The sequence below is a fragment of the Urocitellus parryii genome, chromosome 12, assembly GCF_045843805.1.
Source record: "Urocitellus parryii isolate mUroPar1 chromosome 12, mUroPar1.hap1, whole genome shotgun sequence".
Lineage (NCBI taxonomy): Eukaryota > Metazoa > Chordata > Mammalia > Rodentia > Sciuridae > Urocitellus > Urocitellus parryii.
In genome coordinates this window covers 81,010,153-81,030,869 of record NC_135542.1, presented here as the reverse complement: position 1 = coordinate 81,030,869, position 20,717 = coordinate 81,010,153, and the positions used below count along the sequence as shown (strand labels likewise).

Sequence of the window (20,717 nt, the reverse complement as noted above, 5' to 3'; positions counted from 1 at the left end):
TAATAAAACAGCCATAAAAACAGAACAAAAAATTATAAACAACCATCTGAAGGTAATAGTAAATAGTCAAAGTTAGGCTGAAAATTGAGCATTTACACTATAAAAATTCATGAAGTAAAACTGAGTTTGTGGCCTTCTTGCCTGAATGTACTTCCTGGCTCAGGGAGGGAAACTGCAGCCTTATGAGCCCAGGCAGAGGATGACAAGTATTCAAAGTAATAGAGAAGCTACAATTGTAAAGAAGAAATTTTGGAAGCAAGAAAGTCACACAAGACCTAAAATCTAAAATGTGAGTACAAAATGTCCATATTCTTAGTCAAGTATTAAACTTGGAAACTGTATGAGAGATTCTAGGAAGCCCAGGTAAAAGGCAGGTAGAAACTATGTTGGACCATCCACTCTGCAAAACAGAACTGCTCTTAGTGAGATATGAGAGTTTTTTTGTGCTTTTGAATGGATTCTTTCCCCAAACTGCACATATCTCAAGCTTCTGACAGCAAGACATCTTACTGGCTTGATGTATCAGAGTATAGACTTGGATCTGGAAAAACTACTAAAAATTCAGGTGGCATTTGTAAACCACGGGATCCACTAAGTAGGTGAGCCCCAATATCTGAATGTAATCTGTATCTGTATCCTTGGCTGACTCCTAAGCTACACAGGATGGTGTGACTGGGGATGAGGGTGAGGTAGGCTAAAGCAATAGCCTACCTGTGCAGTTAGCAGTTAAAACACCTGTGCAGAGACAATCATCTACTGCATATCATAGGTGAGACAATCTGCAATTTTAATCAGGTAAATTAACCACCTACTAGAACAACAACAACAACAACAACAAAAATCAACAATTCTCAGAAGAACAAACCAGATTTCAGAGTTGCATAAGGAAAACCTTCATTTTTCAACCAAAAGTTTCAAAATAGAAATTCTGACCCTCTTAGAAAAGAAACAGTTAACAGAAACTGACTTGGAGAGGGCCTACATATTGGGTTTAGCAGATACTTCAAAACAAATGTTAATAGAGAAAAAAATTGTTTTATTTAGTGAACACAGAATGTCAAGCAAGAAGTAGAAACCATAAACAAGAACTGAACAAATTCTGAGCTCTTTTCAACAATAATCAAAATAAAAAACTTTCCTATATAAGCTCAAAAAATTTTGAAATAGCAGAAGAATGAATCAGTAAAAATGAAGATAAAGTATTAGAAATTATCCAATCTAAAGAACAAAGGGTAAAGAGAAGTTAAATGAAAAGAAACAAAGTCTTCAAGTCTCTGGGACAGTATCAATTTATTTTTAAAATTCTTTTGGTGGAATAAGGGGTCAAATGCAGGAGCACCCACCACTAAGCTATATCCCAGCCCTTGTTATTTTTAGACAGGGTCTTGCTAAATTGCCCAGGCTGGCCTTGACCTTAAAATTCTACTACCTCAGAGTAGCTAGGATTATAGGCTTGTACCACTGTACCCAGCTCATCTACTTCATGTGCAACTGAAATTCCAGAAGATGAGGGGAAGATATTTAAAGAAACAATGACTGTAAGCTCCCCAAAATTTGTGAAAAACATCAATTTATAGATCTAAGAAGCTCAATAGACCTTAAGCATGATAACGGAAAAGAAAACTATGCCTAGGCACAACATAGTCAAATTTCTAAAAGATAATGATAAAATCTTGAAAGCAGCAAGATAAAACAGACAACATAAAATGACACAACAGCAAGATAAAATGACACTATTGATGGCTGACTTCTTGTCAGAAACAGTGCAAGCCAGAAAACAGAGTCTCAGTTACTGAGTAGCTGAGGATTACAGATGCATGCCACCATGTCTAGTCTTTTACACTTTTTTTTTTTTTTTGTACTGGGGATTAAACTCAGGGGCACTCAACCACTGAGCCACATCCCCAGCCCTGTTTTGTATTTTATTTAGAGACAGGGTCTCACTGAGTTGCTTAGTGCCTCACTGAGGCTGGCTTTGAAGGAGCAATCCTCCTGCCTTAGCCTCCTGAGCTGCTAAAATTACAGGTATGTTCCACCACTCCTGGCTAGCCTTTTACATTCTTAAGTGACGTGCAATCATTTAAAGCAAAAATCATAACATTGTTGAGTTTACAATGTACATACAGTTGACCCTACGTATTTGTGTTCTACATCCGTGGATTCAATCAACTGCAGATTGAAAATATTGGGGGGAAAAACTGTCTGTACTGAAAATGTACAAACTTTTTTCTTGTCATTAAGAAAAAACAATATAGTATAATAATTATTTAAATAGTATTTGTGTCCATCTACAACTAAAAAAAATATTTTAACCCCAGTCACTTTGCAAAAACAATTTTTCAGATTTTCATAAAGTTAAACACATTTACTATGTGACCCAGAAATTCTATTTTAGGGGTCTCTTCAAGAAAAATGAAAACATGTCCACAGTAATTTGTAAGCAAATATTCACAGCAGCATTATTCATAATAACCAACAATTGGAAGCAACCTAAATGTCCATGAAATTGTGAATAGATAAATATGGCATACTCTTATAATGTAATACTACTCTGCAAAAAAAAAAAAAAGAAAAAACTACAGACATATGCAACAATATGGGTGAATCTCAGAAATAAACTATGTGAAAGAAGACAAAGACAAAAGACTGCTCATGATTCCATTCATATGAAATCCTACAAAAAGAAACCATAGTGACAAAAAACAGTTGCCTCAGAATTGAAAGGGAAATTAATGTAAAGGGCAGGATAGAATATTTTGGAATGATATGCTAGACCTGTATGCCAAAACTCACCAATGCAAAAATGGGTGTGTTTTATTAAATGTAAATTATACCTCAAATAGTTGAAAAACATGAACATATTAGCAATTTCTCCTTGACGAATGAGAAATGAAAAAAAATAATAAAATACCAGTTTGGGGTTCAATCTCTGGTACTCCCACAAAACAAAAAACAACAATAACATTTTTTTTTCATTAGGGGATTCAACATGTTAAGGAAAATTAAGTAAAACAAAGATAAGACAAAGAGAGGGCCACATTGTTTTTTTGTTGTTGTCAATGTATCTTTATTTACTTATTTATTTTATGTGGTGCTGAGGATGGAATCCAGTGCCTCACACATGCTAGGCAAGTCCTCTGCCACTGAGCCACAACTCCAGCTCCCCCACATTGTCTTTTTAATGTCTCATAAAGGATCATTTAACAGGCCCACTCAACAATTATTTAATTCTCTAAAAAAGCTCCTTTTGCTATTATTTTTATTTTTAAAAAATTTTGATGCTGGAGACCAAACTCAGAGCCTTGTGCATGCTAAATATGTGCTCTATCAACTGAGCTACAACCATAATCTCAACTATCTACTGGTTGAAGTCCAGACATAGTAAAGATACATGTTATCTTGTTTTCCTAACAGAATTGGAAATTATTTCTATCTAGTAGAAAATATAACCTCAAAGTTTATTCGTTTATTGCTTTGTAGGACATTAATCATTTTGGTAAACTTTATAAACTTTGTTTAACTTTATAAAAATCTGACTTACAATCTTTTTTTAACATTCTTTTTTCAAATACCTATAAATAGCAGGGTGCAGTGGCCCACACCTGTAATCCCAGCAGCTCTAGAGGCTAAGGCAGGAGGATCTCAAGTTCAAAACCAGCCTTAGCAAAAGTGAGGTGGTGCTAAGCAACTCAGTGAGACCCTGTCTCTAAATAAAATACAAAATATGGCTGGGGATGTGGCTCAGTGGCTGAGTGCCCCTGAGCTCAATCTCGGGTACTCCCCACTCCCCCCCAAAACCTACAAAAACCCAAAAAAACAAATACCTATAACACGTGAGTCTTTAAAAGGCTGTTTTGAACCAATTTTACCTGCTGTTTCTTGAAACCAATGAGTTGAAAAGTTTTGACCCAACTTCATATTATAGTTGTATAATAAACATGCTTTTTTAAAAAAATTTTAGTTGTAGATGGACACAATATCTTTATTTATTTATTTATTTATTTTTATGTGGTGCTAAGGATTGAACTCAGTACCTCATGCTTGCAAGACAACCGCTCTACCGCTGAGCTATAACCCTAGCCCATAAACATGCTTTTAATATTTTAAAAAAATCATACTTATTGAACGGCTTATTTGAGTTCCACTTCAAATCATCTCAGGTTCGTGTCTCTGATCACATTTCGCCTAATCTGAGTCACAGATTACACTGGAAGTGGAAATTGGCAGATTTATTTCTCAGTACACTGTACTTTACAACTTTATGGGAATCTTAAAGGAGCATCCTTTCTTTCTTTTACTCCCAATGTTATAACCTGCCACATAGAAACATTTTAAAGACAATTTCCCAATCCTTGCTTGCATCAAGCTTCAGAATATAACTTCTTCATAAAGAATGTGATTTAATTTTAATTTAGAAGTCAATACTTTGTTTCTTGGATACTTCTTCTTCATCACCAACTTCATCTTCAGTGACCTCAGATCCAGTGGTATATTCTTCTTCTTCTGAAAATAATGACTGTTGTTTCTAAATTAACAAACACATCTATTACAAATGTATTATTATCAACTCTGTAATGAATTCCTTAAAACACATTTAACTATACTTATTTTGGATGAATTAGTTGAACAAGAGCTGATAAAATGACTCCTGTCTACCTTGCACAACATTCAGGATATGGTCATGGGAATTTCTATGTTTAGGGCTGGTGATGTAGCTCAGTGGTAGAACACTTGCCAAGCAGTGTGAGTTTACAAGTTTGATCCCCAGAACTGAGAATTTCTATATTCTGGATTGCATTACATCTAATATTTTTAAAAAACATTTTTTAAAGATGTTGATGGAACTTTATTTTATTCATTTATTTATATGTGGTGCTGAGAATCAAATCCAGTGCCTCACACATGCTAGGCAAGTGTTCTACCACTGAGCCACAACCCCAGCACCTACATCTAATATTTTAAAATTTATTTCCTTCACAGAATCTAGAAAAGTGATAGACAGATAATCAGTATTTGTTGAACTTTTGTCACTCAATATGTTACTTGATGTTAAGATTAAATTAAAACACAAAGGCTGGCATTAAAGTTGTTAAACAAGTACATGTGTACACTCAATGAATGTGGCCTTTATTACTTAAACTTTTCTGCACCTATCAGTCCTATTGTTTGCTATCCCTAACCCAAATTTCTATCCTATTTTTATAAATACTGAGTAAGCAGATTAAAAAAAGAACCAATTAAACAATCAAATAATGAGACCTTAGTAGATTTTTTATTTGTTTAATGTTCTATATGTGATTTAAAGTGACTTTAAAAAGTCTTTTAATAAGATCTATGGCTTATGCAATAAGATAATGGAGATGATATGTCCCTCTTAAACAATCTAACAACATTTTTAGTATGTGCAAAATTGAAGAAGCTGAAAAAGTAGATATACATTTCACTAAAACTTACAAAGTAAGTCACTGATAATATTCTATTAAATTAAACTTTAATTTAGGAAGAGAGAGAGCCATGAAAGCTGAATATAATTGCTTACTTACCAGTTGCAGAGTCCAGTTTTTTAGGGACAAGAACTGTAAAAAGAGGAAGAAGAGATTACTAAATCTGCACCCACTCACATTATACCTCCTTATTTTCACATGGATATTACAGAAGAGTTAAAACAAGTTCCTTTCCCAGTTGAAACAACTTAAAATTCAGGTTGAAACTGATATATTAAGTTAATATATCTGTCTTTTAAATCTTCTATTAAGAGAAGAATGTGAATGTTTAAAAAAAGCAAAAAGGGCTGGGCATGTAGTTCAGTGGTAGAGTGCTTGCCTAACATGCAACAGAGTCTTGGTTTAATTCCCAGAACTACAGGAAAAACAAAAAAGAAAAAGAAAAAAATTGACACTTTTCCAGCTTCATTTCCAAATGATAAAAGTAAGTCACATGTAAAGATAACATACTTTTTGTTATTTTTGAAAAATTGAATGTATTTGAAAAACTAAACATATTTCTGATTTAATAAAAAATTTCATACCAAATGTTATAGAAATAGAGGAGACAAAATATTCATTCATATTATCTTCATTTCTTGGTAGTTCTTAATTCTTTGAGGGCAAGGAACATATCCTAGCACTCTTATAATCATATCAACTCAGCATAATACCTTGTTATGATTAGATAGTTCAATTTCAACTTAAACTGACCAAGTTTCTGTCAAACATGAAACATCATCAATTGTTCATATGGAGAATTAGTTACTCACAGCATTGAGCTCTCCAGTTTTGGGGCCCCATGGTGTATGTGGCTCCAGTAAAACATCACATTCTAGACCCTTTTCATCAGAGGAGCCAACTGCAGGATCACTTGAAAGAAAACACATTTTTGTGAATTGTGAAAATTCTTAAAAATTTAAATGAGAATATCTTTTAACTGCAAATATTTTATTGTCAATTTTAAGAAAAATGGTTTGGATTAAATTCTCACACCACAAAAAAGAAAGGAATACAGTTCCTGAATATAAGGATGCCATTTCAACATTTTCATTTCTTAATTCATCTAGCAATTCCCCTTTATGGAAAGATGACCTCAACCATCAAAACTTTTTCTAGCTGTATCAATTAAGCAATTAAAAAGGGCTTGGGCTAGGGGTATAGCTTGGAGGTAGAGTATTTGCCTAGTACCTATGAAGTTCTAGGATTCATCCCCAGTAACAACAAAAAAATGGGAGAGGAAGTGGAGGAGGAAGAGGGGGAGGGAGAGAAGGGGAAGGAATAAGGAGGAGGTGAAGTAGGAATGCTCAAGCAAATGTGGAACAAAATTAAAAATCCTCAAAAAATTGGATTTAGAATCCCAACTTTTTTAATCACCAAGAACTCTTCATTAGTTTTTTTTTTTCTCTTGGATCTTAGATATTTTTAAGTATTTTGCCTACCAAATAAATATCTGCTTACACTTATTGTAAGCTAACATAATTTCAGCTAAACTATCTGAAACAATGAAAACTATTTAAGGACTGACATTATTGATTTGGGAAAGCACTAGATATCAGGAAATTCTGAAATGGGAACCTTCACTGAATTCCCCCACTGAATAATGCTGTAATTCAGTGTTGTTGGATTTTTTCCCCCTTACCTAACCAAATCTTTAGAAAAAGGCACAACAATGACATCTTTGTGCTTATTTAGATCGTCCAGTATTCTAGTAGTTGGAACGGACAGCAAATCTCCACCTTCACCTTGATCATGAAGTGTAACCATGTGGTCCTTCACTTTACAGCCCTGTCATGTAAGAGATACTAAATTAGAGAGGTTGATTCATTAATAAAAACATTTCTTTAAAGATCACTGTTCTTATTCTTCTTTGCTTAGTCAAATCATATTTAAAAACATTTCTTGAAAAAAAAAGTAAAAAGATTGAAACATAAGTGTACAGCTTCAAAAATACCCAAGAATATCCATTTAACCACCACCCACCTTAAAAAAAGGAAAACACAAATGCACATATGCACCTGTGCACACGCACACGCATACACACGAGAACACTCCAGGAATCACCCATGGGTCCATTCCTGATCATTTAACTGCTTCCCTTCTCCCAAAAGATAATTTCTATCCTCTATCCCAATTGTATGGTACATTCCCAGCCCTTTTTAAAAATTTTTAGACAGTGTCTTGCTAAATTGCCAAGGCTTGTGATTCTCTTGCTTCAGCCTCTTAAATTGCTGGATTACAAGTATGTATGCCTGGCATATTGTCTTTTTTTTTTTTTTTTTGGTACTGATTTGTAGGATTCATATCTATATAGGTGAGTTTGGGGAACATTTACATCTTTGAGTGTTCCAATTTATGAACGTGGTACAACTATCCATTTTTAAAGTCTCCTCATTTTCTCTCATTAAATAATGGTTTGTTTTCTGCACAGAGTTCTTGCATATATTTTGTTAGGAATAAATCTAGGTACTCACTTCTCAACCCATACCTATATATAGGGAGTGGTTCATCTTTGGTGCTTTATAAATATTTTTTTGTATGGATGATGGTGATGAAAAGCTTTAAGTTCCTTTCACCCACTCATGAAATTTAATTATATAACATTTCAATAGTGTTAGCGATCACGGAATATAATCTATACTAGTATACACATACAGCACCAAGATATATGTGCAAAGATGTTCATTACAACACTTGTAATACCATCAATCTGGAAACAACATAAATGTTCATCAACAGGATAATGGTTAAAGAAATTGTGATATATGCATAGTTTGGACTATCACACAGAAGTTAAATGAACTGTCATAGAGAGATAACCTAGGTATGTTGTTGAGTGGAAAAGTGCAAGTTTCAGAATAATATGAGTAGTATAATTCCATATCTGAAACAAAACAAAAAAAATACAAATCATTTGTGCCTAAAATGTATTTAAAAGGTCCAAAAGGAAACTATTAAACATAGTTACCTATAAGGAAATGGAGACTAGGAGAATGGTGTTAAGAGGGACTTTATTTCTTCTTATACTTATTTATGTACTGTTAGAAAACTTTTCTACATGAATATATTACTTTTATACTTTAAAAACAATATGAGGAGAAAGGGTTTACATAAAAGTGTTAGGGAGTGTGTTACTATAAAAGCGCAACATTCAAAATTTACCTTTGTAAGCTGAGTGGGATCAAATCGAAGAACCTTTTGATTGCAGCAGGGATAAATTCCAGTGCCAACAGTGCTCAGTGAGTTTGCTGCAGTAGAATAAACTACTGTTTCTGAGTGGTACTGACAATGTGAAAGTTCAATACAGAGAAAAGCCTGAGAAAAAGAAATATATAAAATCAATGATTATTCCCACAATGAAATTATACATCTCAGGGGTTGGGGTTGTGGCTTGTGGTGGAGCGCTTGTCTGGCACATGTGAGGCACTGGGTTCAATCCTCAGCATCACATAAAAATAAATAAATAATGGGCTGGGGATGTAGCTCAAGTGGTAGCGCGCTCGCCTGGCATGCGTGTGGCCCGGGTTCGATCCTCACCACCACATACAAACAAAGATGTTGTGTCTGCCGAAAACTAAAAAATAAATATTAAAAAAAATTCTCTCTCTCTCTCTCTCTCTCTTAAAATAAATAAATAAATAAACAAAATAAAGGGGCCCAAAACCACAAATATACGGAGCACTGGAGGAACCCAGCAACCCCATCAGGGTAGTGCCCAGGACACATTGTCCATCAGATCCCTCATCAGACAAACCAGAGGGAGCGCAGGGTTGGACATCTGCGCCTCCACCAGAGCAGTACTAACTCCAGAGATGGGAGTTCAATCATTCCCACAGGGGTAAAAGGACCTCTTCCCAAAGGAACAGTGGGCTTGGGAGCAGCTCTTCTACTCTAACAGGACTTATGATAAGTCCTGGGGTAATTGATCCTGATTATGATGGTGAAATAAAAATTATAGCCAGTTCTCCAAAGGGTATATCAGTAATTTCACCAGGAGATAGAATAGCACAGTTACTAATAATACCCAGCCTACATGATAAATTTTTCAGTTGTACTGTAGAAAGAGGTTCCAAGGGATTAGGCTCCATGGGTGTAGATTGGGCTATGCTTTCTTTAAATTTAGATTCTTGCCCCATGCTAAAACTAAATATTCAAGGACATGAATTTAATGGGCTACTGGATACAGGTGCAGACCTTAGAAAAATAAAGTTCGTTTCTCTTGACAAGTGGCTCCTGAATTGTGCCCAGCCAGACTGTGGCATCCATCAACAACTAAAAAAATATTTTTTAAAATTATACATCTCAAAAATACTATATTGAAAAACATATTATGTATCTCACTTATATGAAATGTACCAGAAAGGCAGATTTATAGATAAAGTAGATTAATGATTGTCACAGGGAGTGGAAGCAGATGGGCAAATGGGACCTTTCTGGGTGATGAAAATGTACTATAATCAGTTTGTGGTGATTATTGTATAACTGTAAATTTACCAAAAATTACGTAGTTATGATAAGTGAATTTTATAGCATGTAGTGTACCTCAATAAAGTTATGAAAAAGAAAAACCACTTTATTCAAAATTCTAATGAATTAAACTGATATTTACTCAGAAAATTTCCAATGAAACATGCAATAAAAATTTGCCTTACTTTATTATTCCTTGACACATATACACATATATATTTCTTGGTGGTATGGGAATTGAACCCAGGGGTGCTTTACCACACCCTAAGGAAATGGAGACTAGGAGAATGGTATTAAGAAGGACTTCTATTTCTTCTTATACTTATTTATGTACTGTTAGAAAACTAACAGAAAACTGGAATTTTATTATTTTGAGCCAGGCTCTTGCTAAATTTCTGATGCTGTCCTTGAACTTGTGATCTTCCTGCCTCAGCCTCATGAGTCTCTGGGATTACACATGTGCACCACTGTGCCTGGCTCCTTGATAATTTTTTCTATGACATATTTTTGAGGTAAATATTTATCATCAGTATTAATGAAAATTGTCCTTCGAGTTATTAGAGAAAAGACCTTATCAAGGTTTAATTATAGATTAAATAATCAGATTTCAAATGTGTATATAAATTGGCAAAAATTCAAAGACAAAAAAAAATTAGCTGGGCAGAGTGGCTCACACCTGTAATCCCAGCAGTTAGGGCTGAGGCAGGAAGATCACAAGTTCAAGACCAGCCTCAGCAACTTAGTGAGGCCCAAGCAACTTAGCGAGACCCTGTCTCAAAAATTAAAAAAATTAAAAAGGGCTGGAGGAACTGGGGCTGTAGCTCAGTGGCAGAGTGCTTGCCTAGCATGTGTTATGCACTGGGTTCAATCCTTAGCATCACATAAAAATAAACAAATAAAATAAAGGCATTCTGTCCATCTATACCTACAAAAAATAGAAAAAAAAAAAAAGGAATGGGGATGTGTCTCAGTGGTTGAGAGCCCATGGGTTCAATCCCCAGTACCAAAACAAAACAAAACAACAAACATAAAGTCCCCACCATCAACAAATTAACACCCCCCCCCAAAATCAAACAAACCTGACAATATCAAATGTTAGTGAGATATAGAGAAATAAGAACTCTGACACATACCTGGTAGGAATGCAAAAAGGTTGAGGAACTTTAGAAAACTGCTAGGTAAATGGTAAATTTTATATTTACTATAGAATCTTATAATCTTACTTCTAGGAAATTAATCAAGAAAAGTAAAAACCTATATTCATAGGAAAACCTGTAAGGAAATGTTTATAGCAACTTTCTTCATAATGGTTCTCATCTAGAATCACTACAAATGTCCTTCAGCTGGCAAATGGAATAACGTATTGTGCTATATTCGTATAACGACTCTACCTGGCAATAAAAAGAAACAAACCAATACATGCAACAATAGGGGAAAATTTCAATTCCATTTTGCTGAATGAAGGAAGTTATAGTTGAATAGCTAAATACTGTATGGTTTTATTTAGATGATATCCTGCAAATGGCAAAACTATAGACAGAAAACAGATCAGACTCCAGTTCAGAGTGACTGGAATCACTTCTTCCTGGGAAGAAGAAATTAACTGAAAAAAGGCAAATGTAAGCTTTTTAGAGTGATGGAAGTATTCTGTGCTTTAATGGTAATGGCAGTAATATTACTATGTGTATTTACCAACCTCGATATGGATGGATTTTATTATATATAGAATATGATTCAGTAAATTTGATTTAAAAATTTGTGGGAAGGGCTAGGGATGTGGCTCAGTGGTAGAGCACTTGTCTAGCATTTGTGAAGCCCTGGGTTTGAACCCTAGCACTGTAAAAATAAAATAAAATTAAAAAACCCTAGCACTGTAAAAATAAAATAAAATCCTGGAAACATAGAGAGCTCATTAAGTGGGAACTTATATGTTTGTAAATCCCACTCTGATAGTTTTGATAAACTGATTTTCCTTCCCTCTATTGAAAATCATTACCAAAGTGAAAGAGGAAGAACTTCTAGGAGGGGAGGAATACTTTAAAAATTCATAAGAAATTATATGTAGAAAACTTGGGACTGGGGTTGTGGTTCAGTGGTAGAGTGCCTGCCTGGGTTCGATCCTCAGCACCACACAGAAATAAAATAAAGATATTGTGTCCACCTAAACTAAAAAATAAATTAAAAAAGAAATTATATGTAGAAAACTTGATTTATAATAAGATTAATTAGGGATTAACTTTTCTAAAGACCTATTTTTAATTTTTTTTTTTTGTAGTTGTACATGGACAGAATGTACTTTGTTTATTTTTATGTGGTGCTGAGGATCGAACCCAGTGCCTCACATGTGAGAGTCAAGCGCTCTGCCACTGAGCTATAGCCCCAGCCCCATTTCATCCTATAAAATTTTCTTTCAAATAGCAAGATTTCTTGTAATTTTATTATAGTCTTCATTCATAAAAATGAACAGGGCTAGGGGCTGGGGTTGTGGCTCAGCAGTAAAAACACTTACCTAGCTTGTGCGAGACCCTGGGTCCGATCCTCAGCACCACATATAAATAAATAAAATAAAGTTAAAAAAAATGAACAGGGCTAGGGATATAGCTCAGTGGTATAGTGCTTGTCTAGCATGTCTGAGGTCCTGGGCTTGATTTCCAGTGCCATAAAAAAACAAAAACCCAAACCTTTTTGGGAACACAATTGTTTTAACAAAAACAATTATAATTAAAACACACAATCGCACAAACACACCCCAATAGCACCCTATCCATAAAGTGCTTCTGAATTTCCACAGAAATTTACTGGCCAACATGGAAATATTTTGACTAAGAATAATTAGAGGAAGTAAGGATTTTTTTTTTTTTTAAGCATTGAAACAATAAATTTGGTCACTCCCTCCCCACTGCCCCAATACTGGGGATTGAGCTCAGGGACACTCTACCATTGAGATACATCTCTACATCCCCAGATTTTTATTGAAATAGGGTCTTGGCTAAGTTGCCACGGCTGGCTTCAAACACTTTTGATCTGCCTGCCTCAGTTTCTGAAATCATTGGGATGACAAGGATATTGGGCACTTAAAACCTGTTGCTTTTCTAAAATCCAGTCAGGAACTGATTATTTCTTTTTTAAAAAAATATTTATTTTTTTACTTTTAGGTGGACACAATATCTTTATTTTTTATTTTTATGTGGTATTGAGGATCAAACCCAGCGTACCATGCATGCCACGCAAGCGCGCTACTGCTTGAGCCACATCCCCAGCCCAGGAACTGATTATTTCATCAATAAAAATAAAATAGAGGGGGAAACAATTGCAAGAGAAATGAAGCCAGATACAAGCAATGTTTAACAGCAACACTGCTTTTGCCACTAGTTTGTTTGTTTTTTTTAAACTGGGATTGAACCCAGGGGTGCTTTCCCACTGAGCTACATTCCCAGCCCTTTTTATTTATTTTGAGACTGGGTCTCACCAACTTGCTTAGGGCCCTACTCAATTGCTGAGGTTGGCCTTGAATTTGTGATCATCTTGTCTCAGCCTCCCAAGTTGCTGGGATTAAAGGCATGTGCCACCGCACCCAGCAGCCACTATTTCTTTAAAAGAAATGTTGGATATTGTCCAAACACATCCAAATTTAACAAATTAAACACAAGATATCAAAAGAGACTTGCCCTTAACATTTGCAGAGTAAGATTTAAAAAAAAATAACTCACCTGATAACATCTTGAACAAGTCAGCCAGTTGACTGTTCCCCACAATCGCCAATACACATCTCTCCAAGATTTTAGTTCTTCAAAAAGGGTATTCAAATACTCATGAACATCCCAAGTCTTATCTCTGGAGAAAGAGCCTTAATTGTTATATATTGTTATAAGGCAAGCACCATAACCAATTTGTTCTAAATAAATATTTTTAGATTTGTAGCTTATTTCCAGAATACTCCTCAGGTATGATATGGACTACATTGATAGGTAGATAAAATTTCACTTGGGAGTTTGATTATTCTTATTCTGTGGACAACAGAAGATAGTATGAAAGGTTGAATGTCAAATTGTTTTGCTAAGCTAGAAGAAGTATTATTAATTAAGTAGTATAAACAGGCCAATACTTGGGACTTAGGCATATGTTGTTAAAGAAATCTTTATTCTAACTGCATTTGTTCAAAGAAATGTTATTAATAACTCATGATTCAAAAAAACCTATGTCATTTGTTATATATATTTGCAGTAAAATGAATGGAACTTGAGAACATTATGATAAGTAAAATAAGCCAAACTCAGAAAGCTGAGGGTCATATGATTTCTGTTACATGTGGAAGTGATATGGAAAAGGGCAAAAAAAGGGAAGGGGGGGATGTCATGAAAATAGAAGGGAGATCAGATAGACCAGAGGAAGGGACCAGAGGAAGGGAGGACAGGAGGGAAAGGAAGACACTGGGGAATAAAATTCATCAAATTATATTGTTCTATTGTGTGCATGTATGAATATATAACAGTTAAATCTACAGGTATGTATAATTACAATGCATCAATAAAAATAAAAGGCCATATTGATGTGTTGGTTCTTTACATTATTTTCAAACAGCATTTTCTTGTAATTGAGCAATATAGCTATATACAACTAGGTCTTATTAATATACATTTTAAAATTAAATATAGCAAAGGCTTAAAACTATTTGCTATGGCCACATGTATCTCAAGTTCTTTTTAAGTCTTTATTCTAATCTAATTTTTGCTATTTTTTTTGCTAAGTTCAATAAGTATCAAAATGCCATCATGTTATTACAGATTGAATAGGCACATTTGTTTAAAAAAGTTATTTAAAGACTATTTAAAAATATTTTTTTTGTAGTGTAGATGGACAGCATGCCTTTATTTTATTTGTGTATTTTTTTTATGTAGTGTTGAGAATGGAACCCAATGCCTCCCACGTCTAAGGCAAGTTCTCTGCCACGAGCTACAGCCCCAGCTGTATTTTTAAAAATACTATTTAAAAAAATATATTTTTAGTTGAGGATGGACACAATGCCTTTATTTTTCATTTATTTTTATGGTGCTGAGGATTGAACCCAGAGCCTCACCCATTCGAGGCAAGCACTCTACCACTGAGCTATGACCCCAGCCCCTTAAAGACTCTATTTTTAAAATGTATACATGGCCAAGTGTGGTGTTCCATCCCTGTAATACCAGAAACTCAGGAGGCTGAGGCAGAAGGATTACAAGATCAAGGATAGTTCTAGCTATAGAACTATAGATTCACTGATTATTGTATTGAAAGAAAAGGAAACATTTTAAAGTTGACTGTGCTACTAATACTAAGGTTAAATTAAGTGTTACCCAGTATTTCTGTTTTGATGTTTAAGATATACAATGTAATACAGTTTTTTTTTTTTTTAAATAAAAGGGCTATCCACTTTTTGGGAGGGAGGGGGGTACCAGGGTTTGAACTCAGGGGCACTGGACCACTGAGCCACATCCTCAGTCCTATTTCATATTTTTATTTAGAGACAGGGTCTCACTGAGTTGCTTAGCACCTCGATTTTGCTGAGGCTGGCTTTGAACTTGTGATCCTTCCATCTCAGCCTCCCAAGCTGCTGGGATTACAGGTGTGTGCCACTCTGCCTGGAAGGACTATTTATATATATATATTTTTAAGTTGTAGATGGACACAATACCTTTATTTTGTTTACTTATTTTTATGTGGTACTAAGGATCCAACCCAGTACCTCACACATGCCAGGGATGCACTCGACCACTGAGCCACCACCCCAGCTCCAGGCTATACATTTTTTTTTTTTTTAAAGAGAGAGTGAGAGAGGAGAGAGAGAGAGAGAGAATTTTTAATATTTATTTTTTTTTTAGTTCTTGGCGGACACAACATCTTTGTTGGTATGTGGTGCTGAGGATCGAACCCGGGCCACACGCATGCCAGGCGAGCGCGCTACCGCTGAGCCACATCTCCAGCCCCCAGGCTATACATTTTTAATACAGAAAAAGAACAAGCAAAAAGAAAATTAAAGTCATTCATAATACTATCATTCAAAGATAACACCACAGTTAATATTTTAGTGAACATGTTTGAAGTTTTATTTTCCCCTATTTTCAAAAATTTACCATTAATGACTTTCTATGCAAGTATATATATTTTTGCAACATTATTCTTTCTTTTTGGTTCCAGGGATTTAACTCAGGGGCACTTGACCTCTGAGCCACATCCCCAGCTCTATTTTTGTATTTTATTTAGAGACAGAGTCTCACTGAGTTGCTTAGCACCTCACTTTTGCTGAGGCTGGCTTTGAGCTCATGATCCTCCTGTCTCAGCCTCCTGAGCTGTTGGGATTACAGGCATGCACCACCATGCCCAGCTCTGCAACATTCTTAAAGTCTGCACATTAACAATTGACTAGAGGGGCTGGGAATGTAGCTTAGTGGTAGAGCAATTACCTAGATTGTGTAAGGCCCTGGGTTCCATCTCCAGCATAGAAAGAAAAAAAAAAAAGAATTGATATGTTTTATATACTACACTATAGTATGGATATATATATATATTTTAATAATTTGGGTGTTTCTTTTTTTTTTGGCTAGCTAAAATACTTCGTATAGCAATAAGTGTTCTCATCAAATGCTTTCACAAAGCCAACATTAGATAAATTCCTAACAGCAGGATGTTGTCAAAGAATACATACATTGTAAAGTTTCTGCTTTTCCAAGAGATTATAGCAATTTACAACCAACCCCCCTTCCAACTCAGAATGAGAACTTGGGTTAAACTTAAAAAGGACAATAGGTATTATGCATTAATGAAATATATATTAATAGAATACTGACCAATTATGAAGAATAAATAGATTATGGAAACTCTGAACTTAATTTTTCTCATTCACCAAAATTCACTTGAAGCCAAAATATAACACTTATACAGATAACTAAATCATTTTAATGGCATTGACCAGAATATCTTTCAAGATTAATATAATTTGGGGCTGGGATTGTGGCTCAGTGGCAGAGCGCTTGCCTTGCACATGTGAGGCCCTGGATTCGATCCTCAGCACCATATAAAAATGAATAAACAAAGATATTTAAAAAAAGATTAATAAATTTTTATCATTTTGAAGTTTGAAGACACTATATAATTTGCCCAGTAAATAAAATGTAGCTTTGGGCTGAGGATGTGGCTCAAGCGGTAGCGCACTCGCCTGGCCTGCATGGGCGCTGGGTTCAATCCTCAGCACTACATAAAAATAAAAGATGTTGTGTCCACCTAAAAATAAAATAAAATAAAATGTAGTTTTTACAACAACGTTGTTTTGTTTTCTAAATCAAAGTTGTATCATATGCAGAAAAGACACTATCCTATTCCTTATGAAAGAAGTTATACTTTTATAAATATACTAGAAATTCACACAGAAAAGCTTCATTTTATCTTCACTGCACCTTATGTGAACATAGATAATATTTCCATGTCGATCGACATTAATTTTTCCAGGAACACAAGAAATTCTTCTTTCTGTTTCTTTTGTTAAAAGTTTCTTACACAAACAGCATCTATAACCCAAAGAAGATAGAAAAATTATTTTTAAAAACAGTAAATTAAGAAATATGGCTGTATTATATGTCATACTAAAGGAAAAACATTACCTATATAATGTTGCAGCATTACTCCGAGAATCTGGATTCAAGTACTCAGGATCAAACAGTCTCTCAATCTTCTTACAAAAAAGTTTACTATTAATAATAAATTACCAAAAATTAATTATCTATATTTACTTTATAAAAATATTTTATAGTGAGAACAATAAGCACTGTTTTACACACACACACACACACACACACACACACACACATATATATATATATATATATATATATATATATATGATAACATTAATAAATTTCTAAAGCTTCTCTCTCTCTGGGAGTTTATAGTACATTTTTGGTATTCTAAGTAAATAAACCTAACAATGACAACTGCCTGATCAAGAATCTATTTTCATCTGAAAATAAGACTGATGATAAATATGTGCCTCTCCTTCTCTCCTTTGTTATTAGAATATTCAAAATTAAATATTTTGAGAATTTAACAATCCAAGTCTATTAATAACTAGGTATTTGATCTTTTTTTTTTTTTTTTTTTTTTGGTACTAGGATTGAACTTAGGTGCAATCAAACACTGAGCCACATCCCCAGCCCTTTTTTTATATTTTATTTAAAGACAGGGTCACACTGAGTTGCTTAGTGCCTTGCCATTGTTGAGGCTGGCTCTGAATTTGTGATTCTCCTGTCTCAGCCTCCAAGAGTCACTGGGATCATAGGTGTGCGCCACCGTGCACAGCTAGGTATAAGATCTTTAGCAACTTCCTTTTGCTGAAACTTTTTTTCTTATCTATAAAATGTGGTTAATAATTATAAATTCATAAGACTTTATAAAGATTAAATGAGGGGCTGGAATTGTGGCTCAGAGGTAGAGCGCTTGTCTATTACGCGCAAGGCCCTGGGTTCGATCCTCAGCACCACATAAAAATAAATAAATAAAGGTATTGTGTCCAACTACTTCTAAAAAAAAAAAAAGATTAAATGATATAGTTTTTAAAGAGTTCTAGGTATAGTGTTAAGAATTAAATAAATGTTAATTACTTTATTATTACGTGTAATACTCTATATCATTCTCCTTAAGGACTGAATTCTTGGATAATCTTCTGCATTATCCATTTCTTCCTCTTTAATGGATCATCCTGATCAGCACATAAACATGATTCAGTGCCCACTCCTCTTTATTTTGCACTAAGGATCGAACCCAGTGGTGCTTTACACTCAGTTACATCATCCCCAGTCCTTTTTATTTTATTTTTTCTTTGAGACATGGTCTTGTTAAATTGCTGAGGCTCTCACTAAGTTGTTGAGGCTGGCCCTGAACTTGTGATTCTCTTGCTTCAGCTTCCCAAGTAGCAGTGATTCAAGGCATGCACACTATGACAAGTTCAGTATGTCCCTTCTTTAAAAATATTCTCTCTTCAGCCTACCTATTCATAATATCTGCTGCTGAATTTTTTTAGCAGCCATTCACAGCAAAATATCTGCAAAATTTTTTTCTAAATCTAATTGGTCACATTTCTGTTTCTATCTTACTCTACCTCAAAATAGCATTCCCACACATTTGGTCACTTAATTGGTACCTCCTTTTTTAAAAAAAATTTTAATATTTATTTTTCAGTTTTCGGCAGATACAACATCTTTGTTTGTATGTGGAGCTGAGGATCCAACCTGGGCCGCATGCATGCCAGGCGAGCGCGCTACCATTTGAGCCACATCCCCAGCCCTGGTACCTCCTTTTGAAACTTTCTTTCCTTCTGCCTTTCCTTCTATTTCACTGGTTCCTTCTCAGGTCCCTCACAGGCTACTTCTCCTCTGTTGAACCTCTAAATACTGAGTATTCTAATTAACACTCTCTTGTTAACAATAAGTAAAAACAGCATTTACAATAGCATCAAAAATTAAATAATTTGGAAATTTTAATTAAAAAGGGAAATTTCTCTACATCAAAGATAATAAGAAATTACTGAATTAAGTTAAAGAAGACTCAAAGAAATAGAGGGTTATATCATATTCATGGACCAAAAGGCTTAATATTAAGATGTTAAATTCTTCCCAATTCATCTATAGTTTCAATATTAATCCCCAAATTCTAGCAGATTTGTGCATATATGAAAAATACAAGCTAATTATAAAATTTATATAGCAATGCAAAGGACTTAAAATATCCAGACAGCAATCTAAAGAAAGGTAAAGCTGGAAAATACCAAAAATTATTATAAGGCTACTGTAATTAATTCAAGAGGACAGGCAGATCAATAGAACAAAATGGAGAACTTATAAATGGACCTTATGAATAGTAACCTGATTTATCGTACAGGTGACACTTCAATTCAGTGAGGAAAAAAAGGTCTTTTCTGGTGGTCTGTCAACTAAATATCTAGTTGAGCAAAAAATGAACCTTGACCCCCATTTCATACCACACACACAAAAAAAACTAATTCAGGACAAATAACAGAAAAAACAGGCTATCTTTACCACCTTCATGTAGGCAAAGAGTTCTTGAGCAGGGTACAAAAAACACTAATTGTGGTCTCTTGCTAGGAAATCTCATTCAGTTCTGTTATTTAAATCTCATATACTCTCAAATTTCTATTTTAAGCCCTAAACTCTGACCTAAAATATAGACTAATGAATTCAATATCCACCTGTATGCCATCTGAATGTCCAAGAAGTATATTAAACAGCCTCAAAATCCAAATCTAACTCTTGATTTCTCTTACCCCAATCTTTCCTTTCTCCATTAATGGCACTACTATCCATGTAGTTGCTCAAGGTAAAACCTATTAATTATCCTGGAAATCTCTCTTTCTTCCCACATCATCCAATTCACAAATATGTCAAATCTTTCTAATAACACGAACTGAACCAATCTACTTCTTTCTAGTTTCATTGCTTCTACCCTAGTCAAATTCTTTCATTTTTTCCCAGACTACTGCACTAACCTTCTAATGGGTCTCCTGTTTTTTTTTTTTTTTTTTTTTTTTTGTGTGTGTGTGTGGTGCTGAGAATTGAACCCAGGCCTTGTGCATACAAGGCAGGCATTCTACTGCTTCTTATATCCCTAAAGTCTATCTCCATATAGCAACCAGAATGATCCCTTAAGACAAATTAGATCATGTCACTCCCTTACTTCTATTCACACCTAGAACAAGGCATATCTTCCTTTCTATGACCTCAA

The 20,717-nt window shown here is 34.6% G+C and overlaps 1 protein-coding gene across 1 annotated transcript in view; it reads right to left on the bottom strand.

Annotated features, from left to right (window-relative positions):
* Positions 1–20,717, bottom strand: part of Sanbr (SANT and BTB domain regulator of CSR) — a 48,099-nt gene that overhangs the window by 7,735 nt on the left and 19,647 nt on the right. Inside the window, exons 8-15 of the mRNA XM_026387211.1 lie at positions 17,585–17,671; positions 17,381–17,491; positions 13,661–13,784; positions 8,646–8,798; positions 7,126–7,271; positions 6,257–6,356; positions 5,544–5,576; positions 4,426–4,525 (exon numbers count right to left, since the gene is read on the bottom strand). Of these exons, the coding sequence (XP_026242996.1) occupies positions 4,426–4,525; positions 5,544–5,576; positions 6,257–6,356; positions 7,126–7,271; positions 8,646–8,798; positions 13,661–13,784; positions 17,381–17,491; positions 17,585–17,671 (854 nt within the window). The remainder of the gene's footprint in view (positions 1–4,425; positions 4,526–5,543; positions 5,577–6,256; positions 6,357–7,125; positions 7,272–8,645; positions 8,799–13,660; positions 13,785–17,380; positions 17,492–17,584; positions 17,672–20,717) is intronic.